Here is a 21,490-nt window from a genome sequence, read left to right as displayed (position 1 = left end):
CGCTGAAGGTTTCATAAACAAGGCCCAGTTCTACACTGGATTTACAGATCATTTGAAACTTAAAGATGGAGCGGTCACAGCGGTAATGATCCCGGTCATGAGTCAGAACCACAGGTGGAGAGTAAAACTGCATCAGATGTCTGTTTATAATGTAAACAATATGAACGTAGTGAATTAATAAATTCATTATTCATCATTCACTATATGCTGTATTTATTATAGTGATTCAAAAGTTATCCATGGATAATGCATGGATAATATTTTGTGTGTTTAAATTTAGCTGACCATAGATAGCTTGCAGACGATCTCTTCACAAAAGCTGCATGTGCTCGTGACAGCTCGTCCCTCTATCTCCGCTTACACGGCACGCCTCCAGGTGCTTAGCTGTTTTCGGAAAGACTCGGTACAGCGTATATATCTTTTATAAATATGATAAAACTAAAGACTTTTCAGCGATATGAAGGATGCTATACTTCTCTATAGGTACTTAAGTTTAACATGAGATTGGCAGAAACTATGTGTGAAACACCCCCTTTAAATGTTAGGTTTTTTAATGTAAATTAAAATGTATGTACATTAGCAAATCCACTAATTCACCAAATCCCTCATGCCTACTGACCTCTATAAATGATTGATAAAGTCAGTTCAAACTCGTGGTTTATGAAAAGGGAAGCTTAAATATTTGTAGTCCAAAGTCTCTCTGACTGTTACAAATGTTGTTGTGTTTCTTGATCTATAATCACACAGAACAGCAAAGATGAAGCTGTTAATGAGCGTTGTTGTGTTGATGTGTGTTGTTGCAGCAGAGGATTTAATGTCACCAACAATTGACCTCATTAGTGAAATCGAGAAGTTTAAGACCATGGAGGAAAAGTTAAATGCTCTTTATGATGAATTCAGGGAACTAAGGAGCAAGAATGAAGGTACTGTACAATGTTATTATTATTATTATTATTAACATAACAAGTGTATAACATACTGAAGTTCGAACTAGAATATTCTTCTTTTCACTTACTTGATCATATTCTTCTCCTCTCTTACTTGCAGAAAGGGTCAGTGATGTGAATAACGGCGTTATAAATAAACAGCGTTACTTTTTTCAGTAGCGAGTAATTAAATTACTTTTTCTCCTGTTACAACGCCGTTACCATTACTGACAAAAAAAAATGCAGCATTACTATGAGTAAAAAAAAATGCAGCGTTACTAATTGAGCTCACTGAAGCAGTTTTCATCTGAGTAGGCTCTCTCTCCAGGCTTTCTCTGCAAAGTTTTATCTCTGGTGTGTGTGTTGGGGTGGGACACATGCTAACTGATGATGACTGATGTGTGACTAGAGATGATAGACCTGCAAAGCGTTTTGTTGGAAAGAAATAGTACAGGTTAGTCATACACAAATACAATTTTAAACTGATAATAATGTACGATGCTCTCTCTCTCTCTCTCTGTGTGAGTGCATGCTGTGAGTGTGGACGGAGCCTGTTAGCGGGAGTGAAAGTATCTCGCTGTTTGAGTGAGACTTCTTTACTTTTTTCTGTTGGTTTTCATACAATTTCGTTATATTCTATAGGTTTAGTTAAAGGTTTTTTCCTGACTTCGGTCAGTGAGTAGGGATAATGGGGTTGGAAGCGGGAGATTTCTCACAGTTAACACTCAAACACGGTTGTAAATGTATGCCTGAGGCCACTGTTGTGTCGGTGGAGGATTGTTTGATAGCCATGAGTGAGGTTGTCGGTGGTGCTAATATTAGATCCGCCTCCCGAATGAATAAATGCCAAATGGTGAATGACTTGATTGAAACTGGATTGGTAATTAAAGATATTTTCGTACTTGTCTTGCCTTTGTCAAGCCCAGCCAAGAAGGTAATTTTGTGACACTGTCACATAAAATACATGTTTTACCGCTCTATTTATTACAGTGATTTTATGTATAATAGTTTTAATTGGTTTACATGTTTTTTAGTCCATTTTATTCCTCTTAACATTTTAAGTGTGTATGTCTTTAAGAAATGAATGGTTGACCAGTCACATGACAGGAAGCAGGTAAAACATCTGTATAAAGAGAGCAGCATGGCAAACAAACAAAAGACTCACTAACAGTCAACTTAACTGGATTGTGGAGTTACCAATTTTGTGGACTTACCTCTCCAGTCACAACTTTGCAAACTTTTGGATTATCACTACTGTGGACATTTGTATATACACTGGTGGACACTCACATTGGGACTTTATCAGCAAACTAGGATTCTTGGACTGTTTTAGGGTATGGTACTTAGGACTGTATACTTTTAATGAGCCCACGTCACGCCTCTCTTCATCTCTCTGCACTGGCTCCCACTTTCTGCTTGCATCAAATTCAAGGCGTTGACGCTTGCTTACAGATCTACCACAGGCTCAGCACCCTCCTACTTCCACTCTCTCTTACGAGTCTGCACTCCTACCAGAAGCCTACGCTCATTAAAGGAGCGAAGGCTTGTAGTACCATCACATAGAGGCACGAAATCACTCTCCAGGACATTCTCATTCTCTGACCCTTGCAGGTGGAATGATCTTCCTGCCTTCATCCGAAATGCTGAATCTCTGGCAACATTCAAAAGACAGTTGAAAACTCATCTCTTTTGTGAGCACTTAACCTAATCTAAAAAAAAAAAAAAAAAAATTCTTCTAATCCCTCTCTACTGTAGCTTATGATACTCTGAGCACTGCCTATAACTTGTATTGTGAGCACTTCTTGTCTATTTGCCTCGTCATGACGACTCGCTTGTTGTATTCCTCACTTGTAAGTCGCTTTGGATAAAAGCGCCTGCCAAATGAATAAATGTAAATGTAAATGTACTTCGGCATTCCAGAGGACATTGTGTCGGACAGAGGCCCCCAGTTCGCCCTCTGGGTATGGAGGGCTTTCTTCTCGCTCCTAGGTGTGACCGTCAGCCTGTCTTCGGGATATCATCCACAGTCGAACAGGCAGACAGAGCGTTCATTGGCCCATTCACCATCCTGGAGCGCACCATCCAATCACAGCGCACTCCATCTCCCGAATACTGATCACGCACACCTGCACCTCATCAGCATGCCAATCAGCACCCGTATAAAAGACACTCACACACTCAGTCACATTGTCCGGTCTCGTTCGCATATAGGACTTACCCTCATGCTTACCTCAAGGACTCTCATTGCTGCTTACCTGTCTCCAGTGTCTCCGAGTTACCTCCTGTGTCTCCAGTCTGTGTGTGAGTGTCGTCAGTCTATGCTACCGCATCCAACCTGCTTCCACCCTGTAATTCACAAAAGGACAGTATCACTTCTCATCATTCACCTCTACTGGATCTACCAACTCACCTGTATTCACCTGTACCTCTACTTGTGTCTAATAAACAACGTTATCTGTGATCCTCTGTCTCTGCCCCGTCAGTATTGTAACAGCTGTGACATCGAAAATATGTGAAATAAGTTTTTTTTTCTGGTCGGCTAGTAGTTGTTCATTTAATTTTTATATTAATTTAATTTCTTAAATACTGGAGAGAATAAACCATAGGCCTAATAATGAGCATTTAAGTAATATAGGCTATATAGCACTCAAGCGCACACATAAAGCTTCCCATAAAGCACCGGCAAAAGAAATTATTATGAGAGTGACAAAAACAGCAAGGAGAAATTTTTATTGATTATGAATAAAGAAATGTTTTCTGAATCAGTGTCGGCTGCAAAGATAAAGCTGACATTTGAAGAAAGATGATGTTGCCTGGAGAGAGAATACACATTTCATTCGGATTACATAATCAGAATAGCCTATTTCTTTTCGTTTTTAATTATTTAGTTTAAAAGTAGACATTTCAAGCTTTCTATAAATATTTTTCTCATGTCTGTGAGGCAATCAGCCTATACACTGAGTTTTGGTTCATTTAGCCAATAAGACGTACTCCAGTTCACGTGCAAGTGATCGCGCCGGCACCTCCATTATATTGTCGAATAAAATTTGCTTCTTATTTATTAAATCCAGACAATTGGTTGATGAAACATTGGTTAAAATTAAGATACATTTTTACAAAATGAAATTCACTTTAAAGAAAGGCTTTCTACACAACAAAACTTAATGAAGTGGTCAAAATCATGTCTGACCCATTACATATCTCCCGATATATTGGGCATCTTATGATGCATCTTACTCATAGTTCACTTTTCATAATCAAATAGGTGAATTTAAAACATAACTTAGGACTATTTAAACATAAATTTGAAACTATGTTTTCTTTAATGGCTACCAACATGTAGAACAGTACAGAGAAATTTCATGTCGTGAGCAAGAGCGGATCATGAGTCACGAGTCGGATCAAGAATAATTTATTCAGACTTATATTTAATATTAGGGGCATCCAAGTTATTTGACATATTTGAATTTCTTTTTTTAAGTAACGCAATAGTTACTTTCCCTGGTAATTAGTTACTTTTATAATGATGTAACTCAATTACTATTTGTGAGAAGTAACTAGTAACTATAACTAATTACTTTTTTAAAGTAACGTGCCCAACACTGGAAAGGGTAAAAGTAATTTTTTCATTAAAAAAAAGTTTATAGGCTTTATAGACAGACAGATTGAGAGTGACTCTTGAAGGACCAGCACCACATCCTCTTGTACTACTGTTTGAAGAATTCATCTTCCAGTTTATTTTTAGTCCATCTCCTACCTATTTAAGTCCATTTCCTACCTATTTTATTTTTAGTCCTATCTCCTACTGAAGTCCGTTTTGCAGAGATGCACTAAAAATGAAGTCCCAAAACTTACTGCCAGATTCTGGAAGATGAATTCTTCAAACAGTGTTACAAGAGGATGTGGTGCTGGTCCTGCAAGAGTCACTCTCAATCTGTCTCTCTAAAAAGCCTATAACAAAAGATTTATGAACACAGTTATGCAAAGTTATTGTTTAAAGGGTTATTTCACCCAAAAATTAAAATTAACCCATGATTTACTCAACCTCAAGCCATACTCCTAGGTGTATATGACTATCTTCTTTCAGACAAACACAATTCTAGATATATTTAAAAAATATCCTTAGTCCTCCAAGGTTTATAATGGATGTGAATGGTAGCCCAAATTCTGAAGACGGAAAAATCCCTGACGCGATGTATGAGGCAGGATGTAGGAGTATCATAAGCTCAGATGCCTCTCGCTGTTCAAACAAATAGGGCTGTGCAACAAACCCAAGCTCCTCTTCTCTTATATCGAAATTCTCCAAACATTTATCTTTAAAATTCCTCGTTTTAGACTTCTAATTCATTACCGGTGTTTGTGTCATTGCGTGGGGTCAAATTGACGTGCGCAGTATGCGTACTGTCATCTGCCTGAAGCTAGTTATTTAAACATATAAAGTTTAAAACATGGTTGTTTTTCTAGAAAAATGCTTTGCTTCTGAAGGCCTTTATTAACCCTCTGAAATCGTATGGATTACTTTTATTATGGATGGATGCATTTTTTCTGTCTTCAGAATTTGGGCTACCATTCACATCCATTATAAACCTTGGAGGACTAAGGTTATTTTTAAATATATCTCGGATTGCGTTCATCTGAAAGAAGATAGTCATACACCTAGGATGGCTTGAGGGTGAGGAAATCATGGGATAATTTTCATCCCTTTAAGACAAAATATGATATGAGCAGATGATAAATATGTATTTTTATATTTTCGTATTCACAAAGCCATTATTGCTATGCACATCTTGTATGGCTTTTGTTTCATGTTAAAGAGTCTCTGTCAACATCAGTGAGTGACCTGAAAAGTTCAGTGTCAGATCTTACTACTTCTGTATCATCTCTTTCAGTCTATCAGTCACCAGTGAATATGCTACATTACACGCACAAAACAGCTTTCGATTTCAGTAAGAGTCCAATAAATGCACATACTCTACTCACACATCTACACTTCTCTTCCACAGTCCACACTGAGGAGAAGAATGTGATGAACAGCTTGAGTTCTGCTGTATTGGTTCTGAATGATGCAGGTGTCAAAATCTTTTAATAACTTTACATAAATATTGTCTTCGGTGGATTGCAGAAGTTTTAAACACCAATCCTTTTTTCTCACAGTTAACAAGCAGGACCAGAAACAAACTGAAACAGAACGATTGCTGGACAGTTTGAAGTCATCCATACAGACTGATCAACAGAACAAACAGCGTGACTTTGGTAAGTCAGAAACATAAAAATCAGCTAAAATTAGAAGCATGAATACATATAAGTTTGTCTCAAGTAGTCTGTCTCAATAAAAACATCACAGTAAACTCCTATGCACATAGTAATCTTGCTGATATATCATAATTATGGCTTTTGTCTTGTGTTAAAGAGTCTCTCTCGAGCTCATTGGGTGCCCTGAAGAGTTCAGTGTCAGATCTCACTTCATCTGTCGCATCTCTCTCTTCTAAACAACAGACCTCTGGTGAGTTATACATTCACAGTGCTCAATAATGCAAATAATGCAATTATTGCATTATGAAAGCTATCTTAGTCTGGGTTGTGTAGTTGTAACCATCTCTCAGCTCTGTATCATGCTTGAAGAATAAATTTGGTCTCTATTTGCACTTTGAATATTGAGAGAGTACTTTGATTATAATTGCACTTATTGTTTGCACTTTATGATGTTTTATTAACAAAGATCGGGAGGAGCACATTCAAATGATTTACCAATTTTCCCATATCGGACATTTTGGCCGTCGGCCATTTTGAATTTTGTGCTAAAATGCTGTATTTTACAAACACATTAGCGTATCTTTACGAAACTCGGTATGGGTCATCAGCACAATGCCCTGAAGGAGCTTGAGAAGTTTCGGACCAGCGCCACCTTGTGGTCAAAAGTTATAACAAAATTTACAAAAATGCTGATAACTTTTGACTATTTTAACTCATTGTAATGAAACTGGTCTCAGTTGATTCCTTGGGTCATGCCGAGAACACAAATATCAAATTTGCTATAGTCGGCTGAACTTCCTGTCCGCCATAATGTTTTTCTTTAAAAACCTACTTTTCGAACTCCTGGTCGAAAGTGATGAACCAGTAAATCCACATTTTTCAGCTCTTTTGCCTGAAATGATCTTAATAGGTCTTTAATTGCTCACTGTTGCAGTTAGTCTGATGCTCCCAGCCATGTTGGCTTGCTTCTTGTGCCGTTTTTGTGCTTGGCCCCGTAATTGCTGCTTGCAGCTATATTTTATACTGTTTTTATTTCTATGATCAATTTGTGAAAAGGAGTTCAGTTCGGAGGTCAAAAGTTGTCATAAATCAAGAAGCTCATAAATCATCTACAGTAAGGTCTGAAGAGACTCAAGTGAAATTATACAGGAGAGAAGACAGTCAGTTGAGTTTGTGGCAAAACCTTTTACAGTGCTTGTATATTGTTGTCTTTTACTGCATATGATAATTCATACTACTAGAAAGTAGAACTAAAATGACCTTTATTACAAGATGATTAGTTAAAACATTTCAAATGCAGCTACAGACTATTTTTCTAGTCATGTATTTCATCAATGAGGATAAAATCTCAACTCTTTCTCATGAAGTAAATCTTGTGTCTCATCTCGTGAGCTAACTCTCTCATCACACCCTTACTGATTTGACAAAAAATAGTGTAATTTCTTTTTCTGTCTTAATCATCACTTAAGATAAATCAGCACTTTTACTTTTTCTACAAAATGTGATTTGTGTGGCATTAGAAGAGCATCAGATGTTAGTTATGCTTCCATTTTACTTCAAAATGTTTCTGCTGTTTCTTCATAATTGACCTTTATTAAGCAATAAATGGCTGATCATTAAGACTGGATGATTGCTTATTGAAATATTGTATTACTTTGCTGTTGTTCCAATAAATTAATAAACTGTTCTCTCTCTAAAAAAAAAAGAAAAAGATTTTATCCTTATTTTTGCTGGTTTGCTTTTGTAGCTCTGTATAGCTTTGTTTTGAATCTCTATTTGCTATCATTCTTTGTTTTCATTACTAAATAGAATCTGATATTGTCTAATATTGCCTATCACATTAATCTGACATTGTTATCTTTTAATCCAAATCGTTATCGCTAGCACAATGTGTGAGCATTTCACTAGCCTGTTAACTTCTCTCGCATGCTCCTTTTTCTACGAGTCAATGATACACTATACTCCAGTGTAGTGCTGAATAAGCTGAGGTAAGCCGGTATAGTGCCGAATTGTGACCAACCAAATTATGTAATCAAAATCTTTTAATAACTTTACATAAATATTGTCTTCGGTGGATTGCAGAAGTTTTAAACACCAATCCTTTTTTCTCACAGTTAACAAGCAGGACCAGAAACAAACTGAAACAGAACGATTGCTGGACAGTTTGAAGTCATCCATACAGACTGATCAACAGAACAAACAGCGTGACTTTGGTAAGTCAGAAACATAAAAATCAGCTAAAATTAGAAGCATGAATGCATATAAGTTTGTCTCAAGTAGTCTGTCTCAATAAAAACATCACAGTAAACTCCTATGCACATAGTAATCTTGCTGATATATCATAATTATGGCTTTTGTCTTGTGTTAAAGAGTCTCTCTCGAGCTCATTGGGTGCCCTGAAGAGTTCAGTGTCAGATCTCACTTCATCTGTCGCATCTCTCTCTTCTAAACAACAGACCTCTGGTGAGTTATACATTCACAGTGCTCAATAATGCAAATAATGCATTATTGCATTATGAAAGCTATCTTAGTCTGGGCTGTGTAGTTGTAACCATCTCTCAGCTCTGTATCATGCTTGAAGAATAAATTTGGTCTCTATTTGCACTTTGAATATTGAGAGAGTACTTTGATTATAATTGCACTTATTGTTTGCACTTTATGATGTTTTATTAACAAAGATCAGGAGGAGCACATTCAAATGATTTACCCAATCGGCATAAGAGGAGGCTTATAAATACGTAGCCGACTCACCTATGTTCCTCGACAGTTTTTTCCACCACCCTGCCTCCTAACAATTGCCTGGTTACTATCCTAACCAAAGATATGGGGGAGTACCCTCCCCCGGACAGCAGGCCAAATATGCATACTTTTTATTCTATCTAATAATTTTTAAGTGTAAACTCATGAAATAAGACTAAGAGAAAACTGTTATTCATTTTTATTAGGGGCCAAGCACCGAAGGTGCGTAGGCACCTATTGTATCCGTTGGCGTTCTTTTTTTTCTTCTTTATTATTATTCTTCTTCTTCCGCTCTTGAAAGTCTATGGCAGCCCATAGAACCGCTTGAGGGAAAGTTGTGAAATTTGGCACACAGTTAGAGGACAGTCTGAACTGTGTCCATAGCAAATTTGGAGTCTCTAACTCAATCCCTCTAGCGCCACCAACTGTCCAAAGTTGCACCTATGTTTATATTAATAACTTTTGAACCGTAAGGGCTAGAAACAAAATTATTTTTTCCTCTGATTCCTTGGCTCAAGACGAATCAATTACTCCGATTTTCACGAAAATTGAACCAGATCATCTTCAGACCATGCCGACAAAAATTTATGGAATTCAAGTCGATTCCTAACACCATTTAAAAGTCGATTCCTAACTACCATTGTAAAACACGCGAACGAATTGTACGTAGTGCTTGCGAAAATAGAAGTAAGGCTGTATCTCCGCAACGCTTTATCGTATTCAGACCAAACTTGGTACATGTCATCACAAGCATGACCTGAGGCATCATGCAGTGTTTTGGCGCAGCTCCACCTACTGGTGCAGAGATACGAAAAATGGTCAGTTTTGCTTATAACTTCTGATGGGTTTGTCCAAAAATCATAAATTTGGTCTCGTTGGATTCGGGGCATCATGCCGAGTCGGAGGATTACCAAATTTTCCATATCGGACATTTTGGCCGTCTGCCATTTTGAATTTTGTGCTAAAATGCTGTATTTTACCAACACATTAGCGTATCTTTACGAAACTCGGTATGGGTCATCAGCACAATGCCCTGAAGGAGCTTGAGAAGTTTCGGACCAGTGCCACCTTGTGGTCTAAAGTTATAACAACATTTACAAAAATGCTGATAACTTTTGACTATTTTAACTCATTGTAATGAAACTGGTCTCAGTTGATTCCTTGGGTCATGCCGAGAACACAAATATCAAATTTGCCATAGTCGGCTGAACTTCCTGTCCGCCATAATGTTTTTCTTTAAAAACCTACTTTTTCGAACTCCTGGTCGAAAGTGATGAACCAGTAAATCCACATTTTTCAGCTCTTTTGCCTGAAATGATCTTAATAGGTCTTTAATTGCTCACTGTTGCAGTTAGTCTGATGCTCCCAGCCATGTTGGCTTGCTTCTTGTGCCGTTTTTGTGCTTGGCCCCGTAATTGCTGCTTGCAGCTATATTTTATACTGTTTTTATTTCTATGATCAATTTGTAAAAAAAGGAGTTCAGTTAGGAGGTCAAAAGTTGTCATAAATCAAGAAGCTCATAAATCATCTACAGTAAGGTCTGAAGAGACTCAAGTGAAATTATACAGGAGAGAAGACAGTCAGTTGAGTTTGTGGCAAAACCTTTTACAGTGCTTGTATATTGTTGTCTTTTACTGCATATGATAATTCATACTACTAGAAAGTAGAACTAAAATGACATTTATTACAAGATGATTAGTTAAAACATTTCAAATGCAGCTACAGACTATTTTTCTAGTCATGTATTTCATCAATGAGGATAAAATCTCAACTCTTTCTCATGAAGTAAATCTTGTGTCTCATCTCGTGAGCTAACTCTCTCATCACACCCTTACTGATTTGACAAAAAATAGTGTAATTTCTTTTTCTGTCTTAATCATCACTTAAGATAAATCAGCATTTTTACTTTTTCTACAAAATGTGATTTGTGTGGCATTAGATTAGGAGCAGGTCGGATTAGCGCAATATAGTGCCTGCTAGGGTCCCAGAATTCGGCACAACACCACAATCAGTCAACAAACACATTGAGTCATGTCATCTTCTCCTGTTATTGTCACTTGCATTGCCTGACACGTTTATCATAGCCTTCTAACGACGCAGTTTTCACATTTCATAAATGCAGGGAAATAGACAGCCTGATGGAGAAGGTTACAGAATTAGAGACACACATCCAAACTTTAATCGAGGATAGTAAGAATGCAAGGGCTTTAGAAACTGCTTTGGATGCGACTAACTTAGAGAAGCCCATACATTGTTTGCTTCTGTCTGTAGAGCCCTGCAGCAGAGCAACTGGGTGACTGTGCGACGGGACAAAACACCGCTGTTCCATGTCATCTTCGCTCATCTTGTATCTTTGGGGTTGAGATGTCAAGAAATGCATTCTCTCTCCTGCCCAGAGGACAACATATTTAATGGTTGTATGGGACACATGCAGGCACAGCTGTCTCCCACACGTGTCAAGTCCATCTTAACCACCCTGAGCAATATCAGGCTTGGTCAGGAAACTACTTTCCATCACTTTCAAAGAATTCTAGGTCTTATGGCAGCTGCATCCACTGTGATACCTATGGGCCTTCTGCACATGAGACTGTTTCAGTTGTGGCCCAAAGCCAGGGGTTTTCATCCAAGGGCCAATCCCCAAAGGCAAATAAGGGTTAGGCAACACAGACTTCGTTCCCTTTCTATGTGGGTCAGACCCTGGTTCCTCACCTTTGGGTCCCACTCTAGGTGCGTGTTGTTGTCGCAAGATGCTAACGACAGACGTTCTGGGGAGTGGTCTTAGATGGCCTTCAAGTCCAAGTGATTTGTAGAGGTCATCATCTCGATTGGCACATCAATTGCCTCAAACTGATGGCTGTATTTCTGGCCCCGAATACCATGTCCTAGTGCGGGTGGACAATACTACAGTAGTCACCTACATAAATCACCAGAGCATCACTTTTGCATCGTCTGAACAGGCTAGCACAGCAGGTTCTGCTTTGGGCTCAGGACAAGTTCCTGTCCCTCAGGGCGATCTAATCTCTGGGCATTTGAATGTGGGACTTACTATCCAGACAGGCTGTGACACACAGGGAATGGAATCTCCACCCCGAGGTAATTAAACAGATTTGGGAAATATTTTAAGAAGCAGAGGTAGATCTCTTTGCTTCTCAAGAGACAGCACAATGTCCCCTCTCTTCTCTCTTGATGCCATGGTGCATATGTGGCCCAGGCTGCATCTGTATGCATTTCCACCAATCACTCTGCTCCCGGGAGTCCTGGCCAAGGTCCGTCAACAAGGGTCTAGCATCTTATTGATCTTAACTTCTCTAAATGTTTGTTGAAGTCAGATAGCACATTGTACTAAAAACTCTTGGTTTACAAAAAGGGAAGTTTAAATATTTGTAGTCTAAAGTCTTTCTGACTGTTAAAAAAACATTGACGTGTGTTGGAGTCGCACAGACACAGGACTTAAGGTCACCAACATTAGACATCATTAGTAAACTCCATCAATGGTGTGTACGGACAGATTTGTGTGTAATGAGTGTGTAAGAACGGTTTCACGCAAAGTGTGGGATTCACCAACTTGTACTTATACGTAGAAATGTGTGTAAATAAAAGCACACCTCTGAGCATACTTATGCAGGGAATCTAGTGGTAGAATAGCGACACTACACATAAAAAGCATTTAAGAGCGTCACAGTATGCATTAAGCAATCCACATATGTCCTGTGTTTCCTTTAATTATAAAACACTCAATTTATCATTTGTCTTGTTTTAAACATGAGGAAAAAACAGAATCACGTGATTTTTAAAGGGAAGTTTTGTCACCATATATGGTTCATTGGAGGCGTTTCCGAATGCTAATGACCGTGAACGTGAACGAGCATGGTACTTACACACATGTGGGATTTATCAACAATGACTGCTTACTCATGTGCATAAGAACTCCAAATCCATGACCACTTTTGTCATTCATACTGTTTTGATTTGTTTGTTTGGTTGTTGTTGGGGTTTTATGTAATTATTGTTGCTTCAGAATTTTTTTGTTGTTGTTGTTTGTTTCAACTTTTTATTTTTTGCAAGTAAATGTAAAGATATAAAAAAAAAATGCTGCATTTCTAATTCATTCTTTATGCTGTAATACAGTCAGTAAAACGGAAATATGTTATTCTTATCCTATAATGAAATACTTATTTGTGTGAAAAATCATTCAGACTTTAAAGATCAGAGTTTATCATTTATGTAATGCATCGGTGTGTTATAAGTGACAATCTATGTTTTTTGAATGAGAATTGTTGCTAATGTTTTGGTGGAACAAACTTATTTTGAGACATATATGAAGTGTTTTGTTGGTCTGAGTGAGTTTTGGAGGTGAGATTAACTGTTTGGCCAAGATTCATCTTAGTAATGCAGACTGTGTGAAGAGTTTTGGTGGCTTCAGTACTGACCGATGCTTGTTAGTAATTGAAAAAAAACTGTAAATGATGGATAAAGTCAGATAGCACCCTTTTACAGTAAAAACTTTTGATTTACGGGAAGGGAAGTTTAAATATTTGTAGTCCAAAGTCTATAAATCTTCTATAAATGTTGTCTTGTTTCTGTGATCATGATCTATAATCACACAGAACAGCAATGATGAAGCTGGTAATGAGCATCGTTGCATTGCTGTATGTTGGAGTCACGCAAACACAGGATTTAGACATGTCTAGTGAAATCAAGAAGATTAAGCCCATGGAGGAAAAGTTAAATGCTCTTTATGATGAAGTCAGGGAACTAAGGAGCAAGAATGAAGGTACTGTACATCGTTATTATTATTATTTTCTTTTTCTTTTTTTTTTTCTTTTCTTTTTTTTTTTAAAAACTGACTGACCACACTGGAGACACCAGTTTATTTCTTCTTTGAGCAGGAAGATTAATGGAACTATTATATAGTTTAGAGTGTTTTAATCAATGTAGCACTGGCTACAAAGCTGAAATTAAGGAAACATAAGTTCTAAGAAGAAATAGCATTACTTACTAGTTATTCTTCTTTTCACTTACTTGATCATTTTCTTCTAATCTCTTTTTTTTTGCAGAAAGGGTGAATGTGGCTTTTTCAGCCTCACTGTCAGCTTCATTGGGCTTCACAGATTTTGGCCCTCATACTGAAGCAACCACTCTTGTGTATGAACATGCATTTATTAACAATGGAAATGCTTATGACACAAATACAGGTATTATAACATTGAAAATTCTAAACACAATTTTATAAGGTCATTTGTCAACTTTTTAAGAGCCTAGGTTTCTATGGTATCAACAGGAATCTTCACTGCACCAGTAAAAGGAGTTTATTTCTTCATCTATGTGGTCTTCAATCCTTCTAATGTACCGACCGGTGTGAGACTGCTAAAGAATGACAAATTTGTGGTGGCAGCATCAGATAACCTGCCCGGACAGGACACCGAAGACACGACCTGCAACTCCGTCACTCTTCTTTTGGAGAAAGGGGACCGGATTCATCTTCAGCTCATAGAGAATCGACGGGTCTACGCGGATAGCTGGAAACGGAACACCTTCAGCGGACACCTTCTGTTTACTGTGTGAAGGTCTGTGGCTGGTTGCTTAGACTCTTACAAGTAGTCATCTATTTTTTTTCTTCACAAATTTTTAATCATTTACATAAAAGGTAGACTGATCTATTTAGAATCTGAATGAATTCTAACTAATTACTAATTGGTCAGTCAGACTAGTTCTTACAGTTTTTCTCAATCACTTTGGCACATTTCTCGAAACAGGCTTAACATTCTCTAAACTGTAAGTGCAATTGTCGCAACTGTTCACTGAAACATCAGAACTCCATTGCATGTCTGCAAAATGTAGTTACTTGTATTTAGCTGTATTCATATTGCATTGCAAAACACTTGTGATGATATTGAGGTGGGATACTGGTAAGATTATTGACAGGTTTGTTGGTTTGGGTAGGTTTAAGGGTTAAGGGAAGGCTCAACAGTGTAATTATAGCTGTTTTTGAAAAAATGTTTTTATAAGTGCATTGTATCAAATGATGCATTTACAGTAAAAGTTAGTACAAAGTAGTTAAAGACACCTAATATAAAGTGGGACAAAACATTTTTATTTACACAGGACATTTTTTTTTTTTTTAGAAATGTGTTACATGTAAACTGAAAATTCACAGTTGCTTGTTCTTTTTTACATATTCTATACAGTATGTCTTCCCCTAACACCACACATTCTTCCCATTGCTCTTCCACGACAAGCAACTGTGTTTTGTCAGTTTATATGTAACACATTTCTACAAAAAAAACCCCCCAAAAAACTGCAGCTGCTGTTTAGGGATTTACTGTAGACTTTCCTTCATGTTCAAAAATGGTTGTGCTAAGCAATCTCCATATAGCCGTATGTAACTGCATGCTTCCAAACTTGATTGGTTGATTGGTAAGATTGTGATTCCTATTTCATTACAATCGCACTTTGCATTTTGCATGTGAAGGCTCACACGATGAAAGAATGTTTAGAAGTTGTGATGAGTTTGATAGTTTCACTGAGAATCAGCTCATCAGTTTTGATCAACAATTGTTGACAATTGTATTTATTTTTTTGCACATGTGACAAAACACATGCAAATTGCTTTAATCAATAAGAAATCCAAATCTGAGACCTGAACTTACTTTTTTGAGAAAAAAATGTTTTGTTCGAGAATTGAGCCAAAGCGATTGAGAAAAACTATAAGACACTGTTTACTTAGGCCAACTGATGGTATTTTAGCTCGAACACAATAAATAAAGCAAAAGCAAAATTTCCTGAACCTGTGAAGAAAAAAAAAAAAATATGACTTGGCAAGACAAACACAAGAAAGCTGTAAAATGAGCCACAAAAATCCTTTAAATGTAGCACCATATATATCATTGATCACTGTTTGTTGTATAGATACTTAAGAATTATAAATCACATATTACACAAATAAAGTCATATGTTTCTAGAAAAGGATTCCTTCCTTGAATGAAACATTGGGACACAACTGAAAGAACAAAAATCAGAGAAATTAATCCCTCTTAAACATGATCAAAACAGGTAATGTGACTCTGTTAACAAACAGTTTAAGAAGATCCATGGAGAACTTCCACTTAATTAAAATGTAAAGTTTGGTTCCGTCTGAGTAAGTCCTGTCATAACAATCCATGATTTCCAATGCAATTTGTATTTTTATGATCCATCACACTATACCACTCATCTGAAACATTGGATGCTTTAAAAGCGTATTGGTAATTGTTTGGTTTTATGTAACGAACGTCCACTGAAGGCAAGTTGAACTGCTTTTATTTACAAAACTGGCATGAACTTGAACTTAACAGCTACAGCAGGTTACATTAGGTGTGTTCGAGATCGGCTGCGGCTGGGTGTAACTGATTCGCAAGAGTTGCCGCTTGCAGTTGGGAAGGTACTGAAAATGGAGATGAAGTCAGACTCTTTCTGCTTCCTGTAGTGATGCTCGTGCTGTTTGCATACTTTTTCACAGCCGAAGTAAAATAAATGCAATATTTGTCAAATACACAGCTTTCATTCAATGTACTGCTTAAAGGATTAGTTCACTTACAAATGAAAATTAGCCCAAGCTTTACTCACACTCAAGCCATCCTAGGTGTATATGACTTTCTTCTTTCTGATGAACATAATTGGAGATATTTTAATAAATCTCCTGACATATCCAAGCTTTATAATGGCAGTGAACTGGATCAATGAGTATGAGCTGAAGAAAGTGCTTCCATCCACATCCATCCATCATAAATGTACTCCACACGGCTCTGGGGGCAGGGATGGGCAGTATTTATGATACATGTATTTCAAATACAAAATAGTATTTTGTCATTTGTATTTGATAGGGTTGATGAAAATGGCTTTGTATTTTGTATCAAAATACTTTAGTGTTTTGTATTTTTAAAATACTGTAAAATACTTTGTAGGAAGTCTACATGATGACATCATAAAATTGCAGCCTCTGATTGGTGCCTAATCAGTAGTTTGCCCAGAATTGTTGAGATCAGAACAGAAAATTGATCCATATGGAAGAAGGTGGTGAATGAAAGAAGCGTTTCCATCAATATTTTGCATAAATTGCTATAATTTATAACATTTAAAACTTTCACTTTAAATGTTAAATTAGTTTTAATGTAAATTTATGTACAGCAAATTCACTCACCAAATCGCTAATGCCTACAGACCTCAGATAGCACACTTTACACTAAAAACTCTTTGATTATAAAAAGGGAGGTTTAAATATTTGTTGTCCAAAGTCTCTCGGACTGTTCAATAAATGTTGTGTTTCTGTGATCTTGATCTATAATCACACAGGGCAGGGGTGCATTTCCAGTAAGAATCGTTATAGCAATAGAACAGTCATCATCATCATCAGCATAGTTCAATGAGTTTGTTTCCTGAAACCATAGGTCCAACAAACATTCATAAACCACATCGCAAAGTTGTGTGATTTTTATCGACAATTCTCGACCTGTAGTTAGAAGTATAGTTTCTTATTTGAATGACATGGTCTTAATAAATCCTTAACTTGAGCAAAATAAGCAAGCTGACATTCAATACAATCTATATCTTTAATGTCAAGTCAAGTCAAGTCACCTTTATTTATATAGCGCTTTTTACAATGCAGATTGTGTCAAAGCAGCTTTACATTCACATTCAAATACATACATGTCATTCATGTCTTTTAGTTTGTCAATAGATTTAAAGTGTCGTTTTTGAAGAGTCTGCATGTGCGTACGTGCTCTAGTACGTAAGAACGAGCCTATGATTGAATCTGGAAATAAAGCAAAATAACTGAGAAAAATGAGAATTAGTCCTCAGATGCCATGTCTGTCATTTATAGCAAAACATCTAGCATTAATTCAATCTCAAACGGATTCGTTAAAAGAAGTTATTACTCCACCCCCATGGTTGAATGACAAATTTGCGACAATACGGTTTCGGAAAACAGTCGTGACTAGCTAGATGGTTTCTTCAACGATGCATCATACTATGGTAGTTAAGCATCGAGTTACATTGTTGTAGGGCAAACACACACAGCAGTGATTAAGCTGGCGATAACAGTCATTGTGTTGTTGTGTGTTGGAGCTGCACAAATTTACTATCACCAAAATTAGACATTAGTGAATATAGTGGATATATGTTGTTTATGGGGGCTCTCCATAGGCATAATGGTTTTTATACTGTACAAACTGTATATTCTATCCCCTAAAAATGACATATTGAATTGTATTAAATTATTTTAGTGTCACGTTTGTTTGTTTTTTCATTATGTCGGCTATATCAGTCAATCATTTCTGATGCAGAAAAGGTTCATGCATTCATGACCTCTAGACTGGATTACTGTAATGCATAACTAGCTGATTGTCCTGCATCCTCAATAAACAAGCTACAATACTAGCTACAAATACAGTTACTAGAGTACTTACCATGTCAAGAAAATATGATAATATTTTCACCAATTCACTCATTTTATTATCTCTAAACTGGTTACCTATTAAGGTCAGTATAGATTACAAAGTTTTGCTATTGACCTATAAGGCCCTAAATAGTTTAACTCCTGTGTATTTACAATAACTGATCTTCAATTGCCCTACAATCCATCTTGCTCTTTAAGGTCACAAAGCTCTGAACTTTTGATTGTACTTAGGATAGAAAAAACTAAAGGACTTTTTTTGCATTTGGTTCTAAACACTTATGGGGGAAAACTCCATGTTATCTCTGAATAATGAAGCCTGATTGGTTCACCTCAGTGCACCTGCACAGACAAATGGCTTTTCAGCCCGCCAAAATGGGTGGGGCAAACTGCCTATTTACGTCGCGCTGAAAGTCATTTTTGGCAGGCAAGCTACACAAAATAAAATTTTATTATAATTTACATATTTTACATAAAAAAACTATTTCATGCATTCTGACTTATTTACACTGTTAAAGAGTTGGATTCTCATGCTAAACATGGCCAAAGTTTGATGTTTGACGGAGTAATTCCGTGCTAAAAATACTCTTCCAAATCCTCATGAATTCAGGGTCTTTTTTACAAGTATGTGACATCAGAATGGTCGGAATTTCCGGAAGTCATCGGCAGTGCTGCACAGGTCACAGGACTGCATGAAATCAACAATATCACCAAAGAAGTGTGTTTTTGGTTGTGAGGGACAGATAACCTTCAGCTTCCCAAAGAACCCAGTGGAGCTGAGAGTTTTGTTCTCACGCATTACATTGATGTGCTCTCGATATTTGTTATTAAAATAACCATAGAAACTGATTGTTTCAATCACTTTTTTATTGGTTAAAACGAATAGAGAATATCTTGTGTTTTTCCATGGCTGCTCGAGCCCTCAGGATCAGCGCTCATGGTTTCAGTTCAGCGCTGGATTTACAGATCGTTTGAAACTGAAAGATGATGATCCCGGTCATGAGTCGGAACAGCAGGTGTGAGTAAAACTGCTACAAATGTCTTGTCTTTTGTTGGCAATAGGCACCAAGTGCATATAATGTAAACAATACAAACGTAGCAAATTCATAAATTCATTATTCATCATTCACTATATGCTATATTTATTATAATGATTTAAAAGTTATCCATGGATAATGCAATGGTGTATTGTGTGTGTTTAAATTTAGCTGACCATTGATAGCTTGCAGACGATCTCTACACAAAAGCTGCATGTTCCCGTGACAGCTCGTAAATCTATCTCCGCTCACAGGACACGCCTCCAGGCACTCGGCTGTTTTCGGAAAGACTCGGTAGGGGAGAGTGGGGTGATTTGTGCCAGGGGGGGAAGTAGTTCCACCCATTGTTTCTGGAAAACCATAGAAGAAATTGGTCATTGTGAACCACATAATTTTGAAAAGCCATCCATTTTACTCATCCTCCAAAGAATAGAGACACATGGCATGAGAGGAAAGCACATTTTAGCTCAAAAAAATGTTTTTTTCCCCTTTCAAAGTAAAATTTCTATGATCAAGGTTTTTTGATTGTAGTGTCTGAACAATTATAGACAAATTTGAAAACATTTCACACATGTGTTAGTGCTTTAGCAGGCTACACAATGAGTCTATACAGTTAGCATGATGTTAGCTCTTAACTGCTGGATTATGCTAGTTTTTCAAACTTGTGGGTCTGAGGTGATGTGACAGTGGCACAATTCACCCCCACTTATGATTATTTTCAACATATTATTAATTTGTAATTGTACATAGTACTCTTACATTTTAGCAGTTAAACTATGTGACATTCTTGATTTTAGACCAAAACGCACTTTCTGAAGATGAAAAGCATGAAATGGTCCAATGTTGTGCAAAAGGCATGAAAACAACTAATATTGTGTGAAAACTGAAGGGAGATTATCAAATTATCATAAGATTTGTGAGTGATTTAGAGCACAGCAGAATTCGGTCAGATAAAGGCTTATTAATGAAAGTTCAAAGTTTAAATTGTATTAAAAGGGCAGCTATAAAAAAAGCCAGTGTTGAGCAGCAAACAGGCTTAATGTTTGCTTAATGTTAAGCAAACATTATTTGCTTAATAATGTGGAACAACCTCTAATAGGGTTTCCATTGACCTGGCAAATTATTTTGTCTGAGATTGATACCAGTTATCTAAAAAGGCATGGATAAATAAACAAACAAACATTTTCTTAGAAAAACTAAAATCTGAATGTTTATTGTACTGATATGTCACTTGCATAATAATTTGGAATGTGGTGTATTCTTATATGTTACATAATTGACAGACAGCGTTCTATGTATGTCAACAGCCATCTATTGCCAAAGCCTTTTTGCCTGAAATGATTCACAAATATCATGTATTGTGTATTTAAGTTTTTTGTATTTTCCCAAAAACTACAAAATATGACTTATTCCAACAGTTTAATAGGGTGACAATATCTAAATAAACCTTAAATGAGTAATTTTGTATTGAATTTGTCTTGCTTTCATATAGCATTACAGTTCATAACATTAAAATGTTCTGTTTTACTTCAGAAATGACTGGCACAATTTACCCCAACGTATTCTCCCCAAAGGCACAAGTTACCCCGCACCACGGGCAAGTTGTGCCAGGAGACCACTTTTTTTCCCAAAAGCTATATTTCTGAAACAATTTATTTCAGATCCAAAGTTATTGTTCTCAGGGATGCACCACATCCTGAAATATTATGTGCATTCTTAAGTTGAAGGCATTACTGCCATGGCCTCACTTTAAAGTCACTTTGAGGCACAACTTATGCACAACTATGTATCTTTTATAAATATGATAAATATTTCTGGCGATATGAAGGATGCAATTCTACTCTATAGGTACTTAAGATTAACATGAGATTGGCCGAAACTGTGTGTGATACCCCCCCTTTAAATGTTATGTTTTTTTTTATGTAAATTAAAATGTATGTACTTTAGCAAATTCACTAATTCGCCAAATCCCTCATGCCTACTGACCTCTATAAATGATCAATGAAGACAGATAGTTCAAACTCATGGTTTACGAAAAGTGAAGCTTAAATATTTGTAGTCCAAAGTCTCTCTGACTGTTATAAATGTTGTGTTTCTGTGAC

The 21,490-nt window shown here is 36.8% G+C and overlaps 1 protein-coding gene across 3 annotated transcripts; it reads left to right on the top strand.

Annotated features, from left to right (window-relative positions):
- The first annotated feature begins 714 nt into the window (after positions 1–714).
- LOC125267846 (cerebellin-2-like) lies at positions 715–16,449 on the top strand. 3 transcript variants are annotated; one of them, XM_048189866.1, is made up of 9 exons: positions 716–923; positions 5,930–5,995; positions 6,081–6,179; positions 6,337–6,429; positions 8,294–8,392; positions 8,550–8,642; positions 13,976–14,113; positions 14,200–14,485; positions 16,272–16,449. In XM_048189866.1, exons 1-8 carry the CDS (start codon positions 758–760, stop codon positions 14,481–14,483), a joined length of 1,038 nt encoding a protein of 345 aa, XP_048045823.1. In that variant the 5' UTR covers positions 716–757; the 3' UTR covers positions 14,484–14,485; positions 16,272–16,449. The 3 variants fall into 3 exon arrangements, with proteins under 3 accessions (XP_048045824.1, XP_048045823.1, XP_048045822.1); XM_048189865.1 differs by lacking the exon at positions 16,272–16,449 and having other exon boundaries at positions 14,200–15,884; XM_048189867.1 differs by lacking the exons at positions 8,294–8,392; positions 8,550–8,642; positions 16,272–16,449 and having other exon boundaries at positions 715–923; positions 14,200–15,884.
- The last annotated feature ends 5,041 nt before the right edge of the window (positions 16,450–21,490 follow it).

The sequence above is a fragment of the Megalobrama amblycephala genome, linkage group LG4 (genome assembly GCF_018812025.1).
Source record: "Megalobrama amblycephala isolate DHTTF-2021 linkage group LG4, ASM1881202v1, whole genome shotgun sequence".
Classification (NCBI taxonomy): domain Eukaryota; kingdom Metazoa; phylum Chordata; class Actinopteri; order Cypriniformes; family Xenocyprididae; genus Megalobrama; species Megalobrama amblycephala.
This window is presented reverse-complemented; position numbering and strand designations above follow the sequence as displayed.

What these genes read in the sequence shown, in the direction of transcription:
- LOC125267846 (XM_048189866.1), top strand. Translation starts at nt 758, where the DNA reads ATGAAGCTGTTAATGAGCGTTGTTGTGTTGATGTGTGTTGTTGCAGCA. An exon ending in GAACAAACAGCGTGACTTTG is followed by an intron (nt 6,180 to 6,336) that starts GTAAGTCAGAAA and finishes CTTGTGTTAAAG; the next exon opens with AGTCTCTCTCGAGCTCATTG. An exon ending in TGCTTATGACACAAATACAG is followed by an intron (nt 14,114 to 14,199) that starts GTATTATAACAT and finishes TGGTATCAACAG; the next exon opens with GAATCTTCACTGCACCAGTA.